Raw genomic sequence first — 15,321 nt, forward strand, 5'->3', positions numbered from 1 at the left:
GGCGACCAAAGAGCAGACATTTATAGACTGCACTTTGATTTCATGATGTTTGGACCGCCGCTTGTATATTAACAAGCCCAGGTTTAAAGGGAAAGAACATAAACACAACAGCCTCATAAACATTTATAACAAAACCACTTTTAGCCTCAGTTAAATACTTGAAAACACTACCAAATAACCATGTTAAAAACAGGCCCCCAAAATGTGAAAGATAATGTACGTAAGAATGAGTATATTATGACTCACCCTCCGTTCACGCCGACAAACTGCAGGTTCTTTTTGGTGCCGTTGGAGTCGGGTCGGCCATCTTTCTTCTTCATGATGGATTTCAGGGTGTTTTGGCTGCAGGGCTGCCCTGAAGACGAGAGGAAAACAAGATTACATTAGAAGTGATCACAAAATGCCCAATAAATATAATATCTGGACTTTATGGATGGAGTCCGTCTTAGTTTTAGAGTCAGCTGATTCCAATATGAGGACAGCTGTTCATTTAGCCAGGTGTTACATGTTAACTGCTTCTAAAAGAAGAAGTGAACGTGTTCATGTCTATGGCAGATAGACGGACACAAACTTTATTTTTCCCGGTAAGGAACATTTTCATGTCCCAGCAGCAGTACACAAATGCAGACTGAGCTAAGAATAGAGCAAATCAATATCACACCATAGAAAGAAAATGAAACCATGCAGAGTTTAAAATAGATGTAATGCTAAGTTATAAGTCTGAACTTTTGTTTTTTTTCCCTGCATTTTCTCTTCTTGTTTTATTGCATGTTGGACATGATAATCCTCATTATAAAATCCCCTTCAACATGATGTGTCTCCTGCAGTTAGAGAAGCACAAAGTAACTAACAAGCCTGCTCAGTTCATGTACAAATGGCCTGATAACGCCTGAATGCTCTACTAAAGATTCTCTGACATGATCAAGAGCTTTGGCAGAGAGGGAAGTAGCAATTAAGTGTCCGTCTCATGCTTTTTCCAAAGCACTCTGTCAGCGAGGAGCTGGAAGTTGCCCCAAACCCTGAAAGTATCTCAGTCGTTTTAAACACAGGCCTAAAAAAAACAAAAACAAAAACAGCCGAGAGCCAGGAACTCTCAGCACATCTGCCTAGACTTGCCCCTGATGAAGGGGCCTCTTTTACTGCTCCAGGGGACATCTGAGTGAGTGTGTGTGTGTGTGTGTGTGTGTGTGTGTGTGTGTGTGTGTGTGTGTGTGTGTGTGTGTGTGTGTGTGTGTGTGTGTGTGTGTGTGTGTGTGTGTGTGTGTGTTAAAGTATCAACATGCATGCAGTGGCGTATGTCTACAGTGGCATGTGCACTCAGTCAGCAGCAACATTCGGCACGTTTGACAGGTGGAAGCTCGTCGGGCTGATGGTGATGTGGTGCCTGGTGTATAACCATCACATTTTCTCAAGTACTGTACTTTTTTGCAGTACTTACGTAATTCTATTTCATGCTTATTAAAATTATACTCTACTACATTTCAGAGTCAAATACTATACTCCTTACTCAAATACTTTTGTTTGATAACTTTGGTTACTTTGCATCTTCAGAATATCATTAGAAATTAAATAATACGTTGGAATGTCATGAGTTAATCTACAAACCAGCATAGAAAGTAAAGAAGACCATTTAAGTGATGTAATTCATAATTATAATCCAGAAATGTAAAATGTATGATACTAAATGAAAATAGGCTCAAAAATATATAATATAAATTAAGCATGTTTCAAAGGACTATCAGGTTAATCATTAAGCCATTTAGTTTAGTCATGTTCCTCTTCTGGATAGAAGTTACCGGGGAAAAACCCATCTCAATCAAATGTGATATTTTCACTTCCCCAATGAAGAAATGCTTTTTAAGCAAGCTAACCACAGCTTTACAAATTGCCCTAACCGTAACCCATTTAAGAAACAGCCTTTGTGCATGAACATCCGATTTACAAACCATAATAAAAGCCTTCATCCCTACATGTGTTGGCTCAGCACAGCAGCACACTGGCAGCAAACATTAAACAATGAGCAGTTTGATCACAAAAATGCGTCCAAACAAGCGTACCATGTAGCGCTGTAGACATCTGGAGGTCCATACGGCTCTTCTGCTCCGCTGCACTGATCTGCTGCTGTGCAGGTGTGTCTGCAGGAGTCAGGTCCGATGGAGTCTTCTCCATGTGTGACTGGAGCTGCTGACTGCTCTCTGAAAAAGGAGGAGCGGTAGACCAGTCAGTTTCCAAATGCAAAGGACAGCACAGAAAATGTAAGGTGATATAAAAAAAGTTTCTTAACACTGCAACAGTTTTTCCTGAAATATGGACATGTTGTATTGGCAAAAAAGTAAGTAAAAAGTATAACTTGTTTTACTTTACAAAAATAATCCATACTTCAGAGAATGAATCTGTTTATCGCACCTTACTGCTAAGTTTTAGGTTGAGCTAACTCCTTCATAATTTGTTAAGTAGATCATTTACTACATGCATCACATTACTTCAGATCATTTTATATCTGTAGCTTTGTCGCGGTCCTGTGGGAGCTCTGTCTTCTGATTTGTAGTTGTGTATTTTCCGGCTTTTAAATAGTTAATTATGCCTAACAAGTTGGAGAGTTTAACACTTTGTCTTTTAGCTTATCACAAACATTCAACAACAACAAATGTGAAGTTACAAGGTTTATTCTCTGAACAGGAATGGTAAGTTATTAGAAAACTACCTAAAGCTTTCAGACATAGAGGAATAACTTGTTTCTGAAGTCTAGTAGAGTATAATATTTAGGTTGAAATACATATCTGAAGTACCTCAAATCTTAACTACATTACTTGAAAAGATGTCCTTACATTCCATTTTTTAAATTTAGTTTAAGTGCAGCACTGAACACAATTAACCAAAAATAATTTACGTGACCAGAAACCATGTCTGTTTAGTCCTCCTACATTCCAAAACAGCCCTCATACAACACAAGACAATCACCTCGCGTTCCTGTGCCCGCCAGCATGAAAGCATGTTATGTAACTCAGAAGGAGCCATGAATCAGCAACAACAGTGAGGTGTTAGTGAGGGCGGAGCGGCATGCAAAAACAACAAGAGGCCGATTGGAGGCACGTTGACTGGTTCCCAAAAAGAAATGAGCTCATTGTTGGCTCACGTCCAAATCCCCCGCCGCATATTTCAGGGTCAGAGATAACTTAGCCTGTCCAATCCAATCAGGGTTCTCTTTAGACGGTGTGTGAACGCTCCACAAACCTCTTCCACTCCAGACTAGAGCCTCCACAGCGGAGACTGTGCTGAACTACATCCTACTTTGTCAGTACATTATCTAGACTTATGCTTATTTTCCTACGACAGCCTTGCAATACATGCATTTATTTCATACATGAAATTAGAGCAAAACGTTTTAAGGCAAATTGGAAATTGTATTTTTATTCCATTTTTATATTATTGGAAATATTTTATTCCATTTTAGTTTTCTATTCATTCCGATTTTATTTGCTTTACCAGAAAACATTTCATTATTTGACTGCCATAATAATAATATATATAAATATATATATATATATATATATATATATATATATCTAATGGCGCTAGATTCAGCCACGTTTTGGATTTCTGTTAAAAAAGGCTCCCTTTTTAATAAGGGCGTCATTAGCCAAGAAATGCAACAATAAATGGAGAAGAAGAACACTGTGGGCTAGTTTAATGTAAACAAAAGTGTATATAAATGATTAAAAACGTTGTAACTTTAGTTTCTTTACAAGAAATCTCCACAGGCAACTTTAAGTGCTTCTATATTTAAAAACACTTAAGAGGTAGTTAAGTGTAATAGACATGTTTTACTCGGGAGTAATCGCTCTTTCCCGAAAACAGTGCACACCACAGAATGCTACTAAACAACATGTTAGTTTATAAGCTTACTATACATGTATAACCTAAACATGTTTAATTGTAATCAAAGAGACAAAACTATGCAACTAATTTGATCTAGTATCCTTCTGGATTCCACCCAATTATCACAATAACTATTTATATTTATGCAACATATTTGAGTATTTTGAGCCATTAGCATCCTCTGAGCCCAATGCAGTTAACCACTCACCTTCATTTGAGATCACAGAGTGCGGCTGCTGCTTGAGGATGTCCTCTGCGCTTCCATGCTTCATCACCACGTTGATGGACGAGAGCGTGCTGACCAGCTGACTGTTGATGGATCCAAACTGGGATTGGGGGTGACCAAAAGCGTCAGCAAGCTCGCTGTAGTTCTCCGCCAGCAGCATCTGTTGCTCCTGTAACAGATGCTGAACCCTCTCGATGTAATGGTCCAGTCCGGCGCCCCCCTGGGCCTGAGCTTGCGGTGGTGCAGCCTCAGTCTCCACCTCTGCAGTCTCTTTGCTGCTGCTCGTGACACATTCAGCTCCCTGGGATGGGCCGCATGCAATGTTCCTCGTTTTTAATCCAACCAAGAAGTTTTCATGGATGCTAACTGGTCCAACCCCAAAGTCTTTGGTTTTAGTAGAGCTCGATCTGCCAACAAATGACTCCTCGTCCGTGGTGGTTCCAACAGCAACTGAGCGCATCTTTACCGTTGAGTGAACATCTTTGATTAGTCCCTCCCCGGCAGCAACTGTCCTCGTCTCATACACAGTCGTGTTGGTGTTTTTGTCACATGTGATCAACCCCATATCAGTGAAAGAGTCGGTCAGGACAGCTGTCTTTGTATTGGTGGATTTGCTCACTACTTCCGTCTCAGTATTGGTCTGCTGAGTTGCTGACTCAGGAGCGGCCATGACACCAGAGTCCACTTTGAGCAAGTAATCTGGGTCTGTTCCTTGCGACACCAGCGTCTTAATGGGACCAACGATCACATCTACTGAACAATCCCCACAGCCGACGGACCTCGACTCTTTGCTCAACTCCGTCATGGGTTTACAGAGAGCCGAGCTATCTACTGATTCCTCCGTGTTAACACCCACCTCGCAAACATTCATCTCCATGCCAACTTGCTGGTGGCAGGTCTCCACCCGTCTCCCTACACATTGGTCTTTTACCTCCACACTCTCACGCACCACCCACCGGTCCATGGGGATCTCTGGGCCTGTGGCAACACTCTGCACACTGAGTTGACAGGACACTCCTATAGTGTGGGTTTGTAGAGTTCTAGTTGTGTTTGCATTACTGAGCTCCAGATGGTCACCCACTCCCTGGCTGCGCATCTGGACTTTGGCCTCCACACAAGCGTTGTACATCTCTGGCCTGGCCATCGAACCTTTGTCCGCTTTCTTCTTGTTGGACCCACCGGCCGCTTGGAGCTCCAGTTTAAGCTTCCCCATTTCTATTTGGTGAGTACTTTCTTTCAGCTGCACCTCCAGGCGGTAGATCTTCTCCTTCAGCGATTCGATGGTCTGCTGCTGGAGCTCGATCTCCCCCTCAGCTTCACTGGTCATGCCTAGCATGGCCTCGGTCACGCCAACAGCAGCACTGCGCATTTCCTGCAGCTCTGTTGATACTCCGACATCCTGGAAACAATGTGCATTTGTCCTCCGACCGAGAGGAAGGTTGTTCATATTTTCATCAGTAACTATGCCAATGGACTTGCTTTGCTTGAGCTTATGAGGCTGAATTTCAGTTACATTATTATCCAGGGTCGTCTTCTCCAGAGCTTGGACCTCAGAAGCCAGACGTCTGAACTCCTCCAGCCGCTGAGCGCTTTGTTCCTGGGCTTCAGGCTCCATGATGTGCAACTCCGTTTCCTTTTGGATGAGTCCCGGGTTCTCCATTTGGTCAGCGCTGCCTACACTGTAGGAGCGCTTGCGAAAGCCACCAGGACCTGGATTTTTGGACTGAGCAGCCAATTGTCTTTTCTCTTCCTGAAGAACAGCAATCTTAACCTGTAAGATAGGAATGGTTTTAACCTGCTCCTCTAGCTCCTTTAGCTTCTTTAAGGCCACAACCATCTGCTCCCGGATTTGTTGTAGGTGTAATGGGCTGACGTTTGTCACAGGCGTGGCCATGCCGGAGCTCATGGGGCTGTGGCGAATGGAGCTGCCCATGGATTGCGTGTAGTAGTTATTATAATCTCCATTGGGGAAGTTTCCGTTGATGGGGAGAGGATGATGGGTGCTGGGAGAGATTTGGCTTGTGGCAATGGAGCCTGAGTAAGAGGAAAGCGAGCTGTTGGATCCCATGCCACCGAAGCTGGCGAGACGGCGGCGCTGCATCGGAGGATCGCTGTGCGGCTGCATGAGCAGACGCTCCTGCTCAAGACGAAATCGCGTCTCCATGAGGGTTTTTTCCACCTGGGGGTTGTGACGAGGGGCAAACCTTGGCGAAGGAGGTGGCAGTAACAGCTTCTGATCTGTGATGCCCAAATAAGATTGCTGCAGGGGGACTTCACAAGTTGCTCTGGAGAAGGTTGGGGTGAGCGGTGCAGTGACCTGGGGCCTGGAGTTGAAGAAGACTGGGGACTGCTTGCCGTCGCTGTTGGACGAGGAAAGGGAGTCCGTGGAGGTCCATTCAGCCTGGGTGCTGCCCCCACCAGTGCTGCCCCGAGGCACCGCCAAGGGTTTGGCCACTTTCGGCTTCCTCTGGATACTCAGCTTCCTAATGGTGTTGCCTCTCTCAATGTCATCGACATATTTGAGGAAGTCAAGGTCTAGCTGATAACCATAGGGAGTTTCAACATAGTAGGGGGCCACAGAGTCCTTCTCGGTCTCTGTGCTTGGGCATCTTTGTCCTCTTTCTGAAACAGAGAGCAAAAGGCCAAAAAATGAGTCGATTGTTCAGATTTTTGGAAAGCAAAACATCTCTATCTTTAAAAAAAGAAACCATCACAAGAATTTCCAAAGGATGCAGTGTTTGCACTGAAACAACTCGTGTGTCAGGCAAAGAGTTTCCTCGGCCACTAACAATTTCACAGTGCAAGCACAAACACGTCTGAAGTTATTCACATCCCTGCTTTAAAAGCATGAGTGATAATCATTTTGGCAAGGGGGTGCTTTAAGTCAGCCCAAAACTATGTGAGATGCAACTATGTGAAGCAAACACCAAACAGCAAGTAGAGTAGTAAACTTCAAAAAAACTAAAACAAATGTTGGTTTTCCTTTTTTTATTTACTCTGATGAGGTTTGTAGAAAGCTTACGACATTTTGAGTGTTGTTTACAAAGCTTATATAAGAGAAGAACCTAAGGGGTCAGCTGAACAGACAATGTCAATACTTTGGGGTCCAAAATCCAACAGTGTCAACATTAGAGCTTTTACAGACACATATTAACTATATAACTTTCAAATGTTTAACACAGTTTCAATACAGAAGTAAAAATAAATTACAATTGATTTCTTTAGTTTATACACTTTGTACAGATCTGACAAAGCAACTTAAAGTCCAAACTCCACCGTCAGATAAAGTGCCAGTCAGCTTTCCAGGCCATTAACAGACTCCACTACATTCACACTGGACTGGCTAAATGCAGCGTCTTGTTCTTGGTATGCCTGGAACTCTCACTGACTAAAGCAAACACGGGCTGGAAATAAACAGCCCGACTCTTTCTCTCCAGTAGGCTACTTCTTGTCCTTGTCAATCCGTTACATTCAACTAAAAGAGATAGTGAATTACAAGCCTTAAGCCTGCTGCTAAAACCCCAATGCCTTGTTGTTCAAACTGCACTCACCTCAGACAAGCAGAACTCTCTCCATTTTTTTACTTTTCCTTCTTCTTCACTTCTCCTCTCTGGACAAGATTTAACAGAACTGCCGTTTCTTCTCACTCTGTGCACTCTCTCAATGCTCTCTCCGTAAAGGGGGTGAGAAATGTTCCACTATTGGTGTAAACTAAGGCACAGCTCTGCTCTGCCACACTATTGGACAGCTGCCTCCTCCAATCCCGTGAAGCTCTGAGCCCAGCACTTCCCTATCCAAGTAAGAGTGCTGTTATTCAGTTGGAGGGGAGGTGAACTCATGACAATAACAGCCTGTTGTAAAGACAAATAGCTCAGCTACATGTCAAACTTATATACTCTGGTTTATAACCTGCAGAACACATCCTCATTGGAGTGTTACTTTCTCTTATTTGCAAGTTTGGTACTTACCAACAAGCAATGCATCACATTGGATTGTAGAAGATAAAAGGTTGTTTATCAATGTATTACATTCTATAGGAAAACAAATAATAATTAACTAATGGTTCAGTCAAAAATAAAAAATATATAATCTTAAAAGTAATCTCAATTTGTATGACTATTAATGCCAGCTTGTGTGAAAACAAGGTTTGTCTTTTTTAGTTTTATAAACATTGAGGAAGCTTAAGTGTACACCTTGGGGCAAAGCGCCAGGATTGTTTACTTCTAGACGGATCTGAAATACACTTCCTGCTTTTTTGTCAGGTATAAATACTATGTGAGGCAGCACAGTCACAGGCTTGTGCTGTCTGGTGGGCACGAGTTGCTGAGCGCCCACCGGCCATGTCACAGGAGTGACAGGCGGTCCTCTGGTACCAACAAGACCCAGAACAGCTGAGCAATGACCTCATCAACACGGGACAACTGAAAGGGTCAACTTTAGTGAGGGGATGAGAGCCCTGGAGTCTGCTCCTGGTATCAGCAGCTGTCACATTGTCCATTTCCCAAGGATTACACAGCAGTAAGACAGGCAGCAGTGCCAAGTGGCAGAGATGGAGTACTCGAGTGCCGATTTTCGGGACTCGTGACTTGACTCGGACTCGCGCACTGATTGACGCGACTCGGACTTGGACTCGTGAATTCTCGCACAGGATGACTTGGACTCGGACTCGTGAATTCCCCCCCCCCCCCCCCCGCGATGACTCGGACTCGACTCGTACATTGACGCTCCGACTTGGACTCGAGCACATTTTCTCTGGAGTCTGATGTCCTCTATCCTGTATGGCGAGTTCACGTACTGGGCCCCGCTGTTCCAGTCTAGAGATGTCTACAGACACACCCCGCATCGTGCTCTATGCTTTCACACATTCTGCTTCCACATTGGAAAAGAGCAGTGCAAAATGCTCGTTATGTGGAAACAATATAGAAGAGAAGGCTCCGTAACACATTACTCTAAGGATCGAGTTCAGACATATAGGCTGTCTTGAACACTATCATCAGAGTAACGTGATCTAATCAATAAATAAAGATTCAGCCGATAACACGAAAGCACATGGCTACTTAACATGCAGAATGTAGCCATGTGCTTTCTGGGGATAAATCTTTATGTAAACTGATTTAACCCTAAAAGTTCCTTCAAAATAAGAGTCCCAATCTTATTACTATCAAAATAAAAGTGCAAAATGAAAACTTTACCATAGGAAAATATTGGCATACAAATATAAATCACTTCTCTAAAAGGTAACTCATTTTAAATATAGTTTATTTATATATAATAATAATATGAATATTAGAAATAAGCTTTATATTTGTATAGCACCTATTACAAGAATTGTAGCCAAACTCGCTTCACAGCAGTTCAATAGACAGGATAACAGCAATGTAGAGGAGCAGCTACATTTCAAAACATATATCCACGAAGATTAATACATGAAGACTTGTGACTCGGACTTGACTTGGACTCTTCTTAAGTGACTCGGAATTGGACTCGGACTCGAACACAGGTAATGATGACTCGGACTCGGACTCGACTTGGACACTCCTTGGGTGACTCGGACTTGGACTCGGACTCGACTACGACTCTCCCTTGGTGACTCGGACTTGGACTCGGACTCGAAGAGTGGTGACTCGAGGGTGACTTGGACTCGTGAATTGGTGACTTGACTACAACACTGCCAAGTGGCACACTTGACTTTCATCCATTCAAAAACGGTTACTATTTTTGTGGAAAATAAAAAGTGATATCTTTAAATCATTTCCCAAGGTTCATCAGCAAATGTTTCCACAGTAATTCAATATATATGATTCTGAAACAGCCTTTCTAAATAATTAGTGTGTTTGGTGTACTTAAAGTGTGTTTTGATCCCAATAGTATATATTTACTGAGTAAAGACTTGTTTTTTACCACATAAAAGATCTGATTACATTTTTAACCACATTCTTTTTTGCCACACCTAGGAGGCTATTTTGCCCATGGATAATCGATGTATTGACAGACTGATCAATAAAGAGTAAGTTGCTAACCTGGTTAGTTGCTTTTTATGCCGGTTTTGTTAACAAACAAGCTGGGGAAAATACCGAACAGACTTTTTAAATGAGTGAACTAAATATTATACAAGTCAACAACTTCACACACAGCTTACCAATACTGCTCTACTTATCTCAGCTGGGATATTAAAGTATTTCAGCCTCATTATTTAATGTTAGCGGTACATTTATTCCTCAAAGCTCTCAGGTGATCGTCAAAGAAAATGTGGCTGTTAAAGTTCACACGCATGTTTTCAGCAGCTACTTCTTGCATGTCTTCCACATAGGATTTCTCAACAGAAACCATGTGTGTCTGTCGAGACTAAAAAGTCATTTAAAATGTGATATCCGAAACAAAGCACGGTCTCATTATTCACACTACATTTTGACCTACATTCACCAGAGAAGTGATCGTAAATTCCCTTTAAGCATTTGTTGCTTCTCATGAGATGCTGTACGGTCCATGAAAATACTCTCAAACTCTCTTTTCAATACATTTAAGAGCATGAACTCTCTCCTGTGTTTGCTCTCAAACACTGCAATGGAAGCCAACTTTCTTTGGGCATTGTTGTTCAAATATGTGAGGAAAAATATAAAACCAGGGCTTGGGCTTATTTTGCACTTGTAAAAAGCTACATTTAGATCTAACGAAAGCCTTTTAACATCCGCAGTGTGCCCAGAGACAGCGCAATTGAAAATACTGTTCTAAATGTGTCTGCAAGTTCTTGTTACCAAACCGGTGCATAGAAATCTGTATCTTTCTTTTGGTTTAGATACTAAAAACCATGCTGCATCTTCGGACTTTACATCCTCCTAAAATACAAAACATGCTTATTATACAGGCAAAACTGTGCCATTATATACACATTTAACTGCTTGTTACCTTCTCTAGTTGCTCTACTTGTCTGCATGATAAGAGTTTTTGGAGAGTCCAATACAAGCATCCATGCGGGTTACTGAATAGAGTACACAAATCATGACTTAAGGGAGACAGACTAGAATCAAAACACCAAATGAGGAAATATCTGTTGGAAGAACAATGGTGGAGTTGATGCTTCAATATTTAGCCAATTTATCGGTCGATTTTGTTCTTCCTTTTGACACGAAACTTATTGTGACAACAGTAAACTGCCCTTAAGAACAGATTTCATCAAGATATGGCCTCAAATGGCAAAAACTCATCAGATGGAGACTAAAGTTAAACTGAGTGGCGCTCATACACACAGCTGCAGAGTGGAATAATGAATACAGTGTGGTACTCACACACCCACTGCAATAAAGTGAGTGAGAGCAAAGCATTATGCAATGCCTGGGGAGGGGACTCTGGTGGCTGCACACACACATTTTTTCCTCATACAACCAGCCTGGTATTTCCTGGCTCTGCCTGCGAGCTCTATACGCCTAATTACTCAAGAAAAAGTAGAGCCAACGTTTCATCAACGCCTCATAGTGCAGCAGGAACAGCGAGACACATCCGCTATATATAAAAAAGAAAAAACAGGAAACAAATCAAAAAGGACGATACGTGCGTTAAAACTGCACATTCCTGCCCTTTCCAAACGGAGCAGAGCAGAGGCGCTGGCTGTGATATATTACTTCTTCTAGGAAGTCACAGGGCCGTGCAAGACTCTGCTGCCAAATGCAACAACTTAACTCTGTACATGATGATGCAGCAGGAAGGAAATGTGTGGCCCTCCTCTGCAAACATCGAGGCAGTTTGGAAAATGTTGCCCAATTCTTCCCTCATAGATGGTCAAGCAAAACAATCAAGAGACTGGGTTTGCAGACTGGATTCTTTCAAGTGAACGGATCTGAAATAATATAAAGCAATGAAAACCTGAGAATATGACCCTCTAGGAGTTCCATATTATATATTTTACATCAAACCAGTTAATGTTATCACCTGCCATAACTTCCATAAATGCTTCTGCCTAAATAGTGGAACACTCTTCCCATCTACAAAACACATTGCATTCAATCAACCCCTAAAAACAGACTGGAGGTGCAGAAAAATACAAAATAAATCATGTTCTACCACATTTTCATTTTTCAATGCATCAAAACGGGCATTTGTTTTTCGCTAAACATTATTTTTACAGAACTAAAAGTCAACAAGTTGGCGCATTCGAGGCAAAATGCTGACATCATGTTAAAGCTATTACAATGGCAATGCTAAACATCTGCAGGTTGTAGCAGGTATACTGAAAGTGTGTTGGCATGCCAACATAAGCCCTTGCTGAAGTCATTAGTTCTGAAGGTGTTTGGTCATAAACCAGAGTGTTGGACTGACCAGCTAAAAATGGCTGTTGTAGCAAATTGCACAACAATTAAATGTTGTACTTACTCTAATCGACCATTTTATTGTACAAAAAGACAAAACAACAACATCTGGCAAACAAAACTACAACATGTTAAATGTACACTTAGTTTTGGGGTAATTAGAGCTTTAGAGAGACTTGTAGGAGGATTCATTCAGTTTTTATAAAATATGCTAACTGGAAGTTGCATGCAATATATGTATATAAATAAGGCTAACCCATGTTGTTCTTCAGACTAAACTAGATTATTTGTGAAGTGCACTATTGTTGGCCGTACATCACCTGCTCATGCTAAAATAATATACTGTTCCCTACTGGCTACAGAAGGCTGACAATTAAGTAATTAGTGCACACAATATTTCAGTCACATGTAAACAAATCAGTTAAACATGTATTCAGCAAAACTGCTGTGTTAAGTCAACAATAGTCAGTCTAGTGAATAAAACAAACCATTATTCGGTTTAGTTTACAAAGACAGTGCTGTGCCCCTTTGGCACTAATTATTATAAGCAAGCAGCACTTATACAAACACATAATAGGAAAGTGACTGATGGGGCACAGCAAGAAAACAGTACCATGGGGGTTTCAAGTAGCAGCTGGGTAACTGTCCCCTCTGAGGAAACAAAACCACTTCAGTGGGTTTGAATAAGCAGTCGGGGGTCGACCCGTCAGAAAAACTCAGACCGCTGCGCTCTGTCCTCAGCAGACTGCTTGCATTCCTTTCAGGCCTAGGCTGTAATCTCTGCTCTGAGCAACGACTACCCTGCATGCGGGAAGATGTTTGTTTTTTTGGCAGTGGACAAAAAAATAACTCTTCAGTTCATCATCATTCTGTAATTGTCTTAAAAATGGTCAGTATGAGGGATATTTGTGTAATGATCACTAATGTTTTACACCGATTACCGGCTAAATAGTTCTGAGGACAGCATTCAGCCATCTGAGAGAGCCTAAATGCAAAGCAAACTGGCTTAAAACTAAAGGCTATTGTATTGTGTGTTGGGCACTTCTTCACAGTTAGAAGTAGATCAGACTCCCCACTAAAGTCTGTAGCTCAAGCTGATAGAACGGCTTCCTAACGCTCCCCCAGAGGAACAGAAGACAATATACATGTTTTACATGCCGAGTAGAATAAAGGCTAAACTGCATGTGTTTAATCAGTGATTTAACAAGTGTCCCTTAAAGAGAGTTAATAAAGTCATATTCTGGCTGCAGAGAAAACAATGTCAGTTTTCTCAAGCTATCACGGTGAATACAAGATCCCCTAATCCGCTACAGCAGGAGCATCTCTACAACAACAGGTTGAGTTTCACCGTTTTCTTCAAATTCTTTCTGGGCAGCAGGTGACCACGTTGGCATGTTAACAGTCAACACTACAGAGAAGATATTTTTACTTTTTCAGCAGGGGGTGGGGGGCTATCAGTGGCAGTGTAGCATTCCTCAGCATTTTTAACATACTTAAAGTTACAATTGATCAATACCAAGGTGGATGGTGGTAACCTAGCCTTTGAAGTCAATTTAACATCTTTCTTGAATATTCTGCATGGTAAAAAAAGAGGATCATATCTCAAAGTCATGTTTACTTGGAGGTGGCAGACTGTCCTGAAAGCATCCGTCCTGCATGCTGAGCATTCCTGAAGGGATTTGGGAAATAAGAAGCTTCACTCTCTCCTGTTAGTCCCGACAGGAATGTGAGTTGTCTACAGGTGTGTGTGTGTGTGTGTGTGTGTGTGTGTGTGTGTGTGTGTGTGTGTGTGTGTGTGTGTGTGTGTGTGTGTGTGTGTGTGTGTGTGTGTGTGTGTGTGTGTGTGTGTGTGTGTGTGTGTGTGTGTGTGTGTGTGTGTGTGTGTGTGTGTGTGTGTGTGTGTGTGTGTGTGTGTGTGTGTGTGTGTGTTCGGAACTGACAGCTTCACACTGAAGTGTGGAAATCCTCATGAACACCTCGGTGTGTTTCAGAAACATGAAGGGATGAGAAAATAACTTCCAGAGGAGCAAATCAGTCCACTGTCAGATAGCAGAGTATATGCAGGAATCCTGAAGTCAAATGTAATACCTTTTTTAAGACCCTTTCCATACATTTTAAGACCTCATCGCCACTTTGAGTTTTAACCGGTTACATTGGCGACACACTTTACCTCACATTGACTATATACAGCAGGGATCACCAACTACATTTGTCCAAGGGCCGAAATGTAACCAATAGACACTATCGCGGGCCAGCGATTTTTTAATAGCCCAGAATTGTATAAATAGTATTCAGATTACTTTTGGAATACTTTCTTTTTCCATAACAGATGGGTATGTTTTGGTGAACAGGAGACACTTGTTTTACTGTTTTCATGGCTTATCAAGAACTCAAACACAACATCTTGGTGTCATTCTGGACAGCTCTCTCATCTGCACCCCACATAAAAAACATCACCCGGACTGCATTCTTTGTACTGTCTTAAAACCTTTCCTTGGAATATGTTATGAATTGTAAGGTGTCCTTGGGTGCTTTGAAAGGCGCCCCTAAATAGAATGAATTGTCATTATTATTTCTTATCTGAAACGATATAATAACTTTAAAACTTGTTCCAGTCACTTGCCCCATGCACTCAGCAGCAGCAGGCCATTCACTTTGATCCCGTTATGAAATGTCATCATTTCGACAATAAAGAAATGCTACATAAACGTTATCTTGTACCTTTTATCGAACCATCTCCGTTTCTAACTTTCAATATATTTTAAAAGAGATCTCTCTCTCACTGCGTGCGGGGGCGGGGCCTCACAGACACGCTGCATCTCTCTCTCGCTCACAGACATGCTGCAGCGCCGTGCAGTGTGCACACAGTTCTGCCGGTAATGAATATTACATTTTGTGAGGAAACTTTTCCAC

At 41.9% G+C, this 15,321-nt stretch overlaps 1 protein-coding gene across 2 annotated transcripts in view; it reads right to left on the bottom strand.

Moving 5' to 3' along the window:
• kank1a (KN motif and ankyrin repeat domains 1a) overlaps positions 1-15,321 on the bottom strand; it is a 66,624-nt gene that overhangs the window by 11,734 nt on the left and 39,569 nt on the right. For both annotated transcript variants that reach the window (XM_034092001.2, XM_034092002.2), the window contains exons 3-5: positions 4,088-6,727; positions 2,058-2,195; positions 247-355 (exon numbers count right to left, since the gene is read on the bottom strand). In XM_034092001.2, coding sequence (XP_033947892.1) covers positions 247-355; positions 2,058-2,195; positions 4,088-6,727 — 2,887 coding nt within the window. The remainder of the gene's footprint in view (positions 1-246; positions 356-2,057; positions 2,196-4,087; positions 6,728-15,321) is intronic.

This window comes from Pseudochaenichthys georgianus, chromosome 9 (genome assembly GCF_902827115.2).
Source record: "Pseudochaenichthys georgianus chromosome 9, fPseGeo1.2, whole genome shotgun sequence".
Lineage (NCBI taxonomy): Eukaryota > Metazoa > Chordata > Actinopteri > Perciformes > Channichthyidae > Pseudochaenichthys > Pseudochaenichthys georgianus.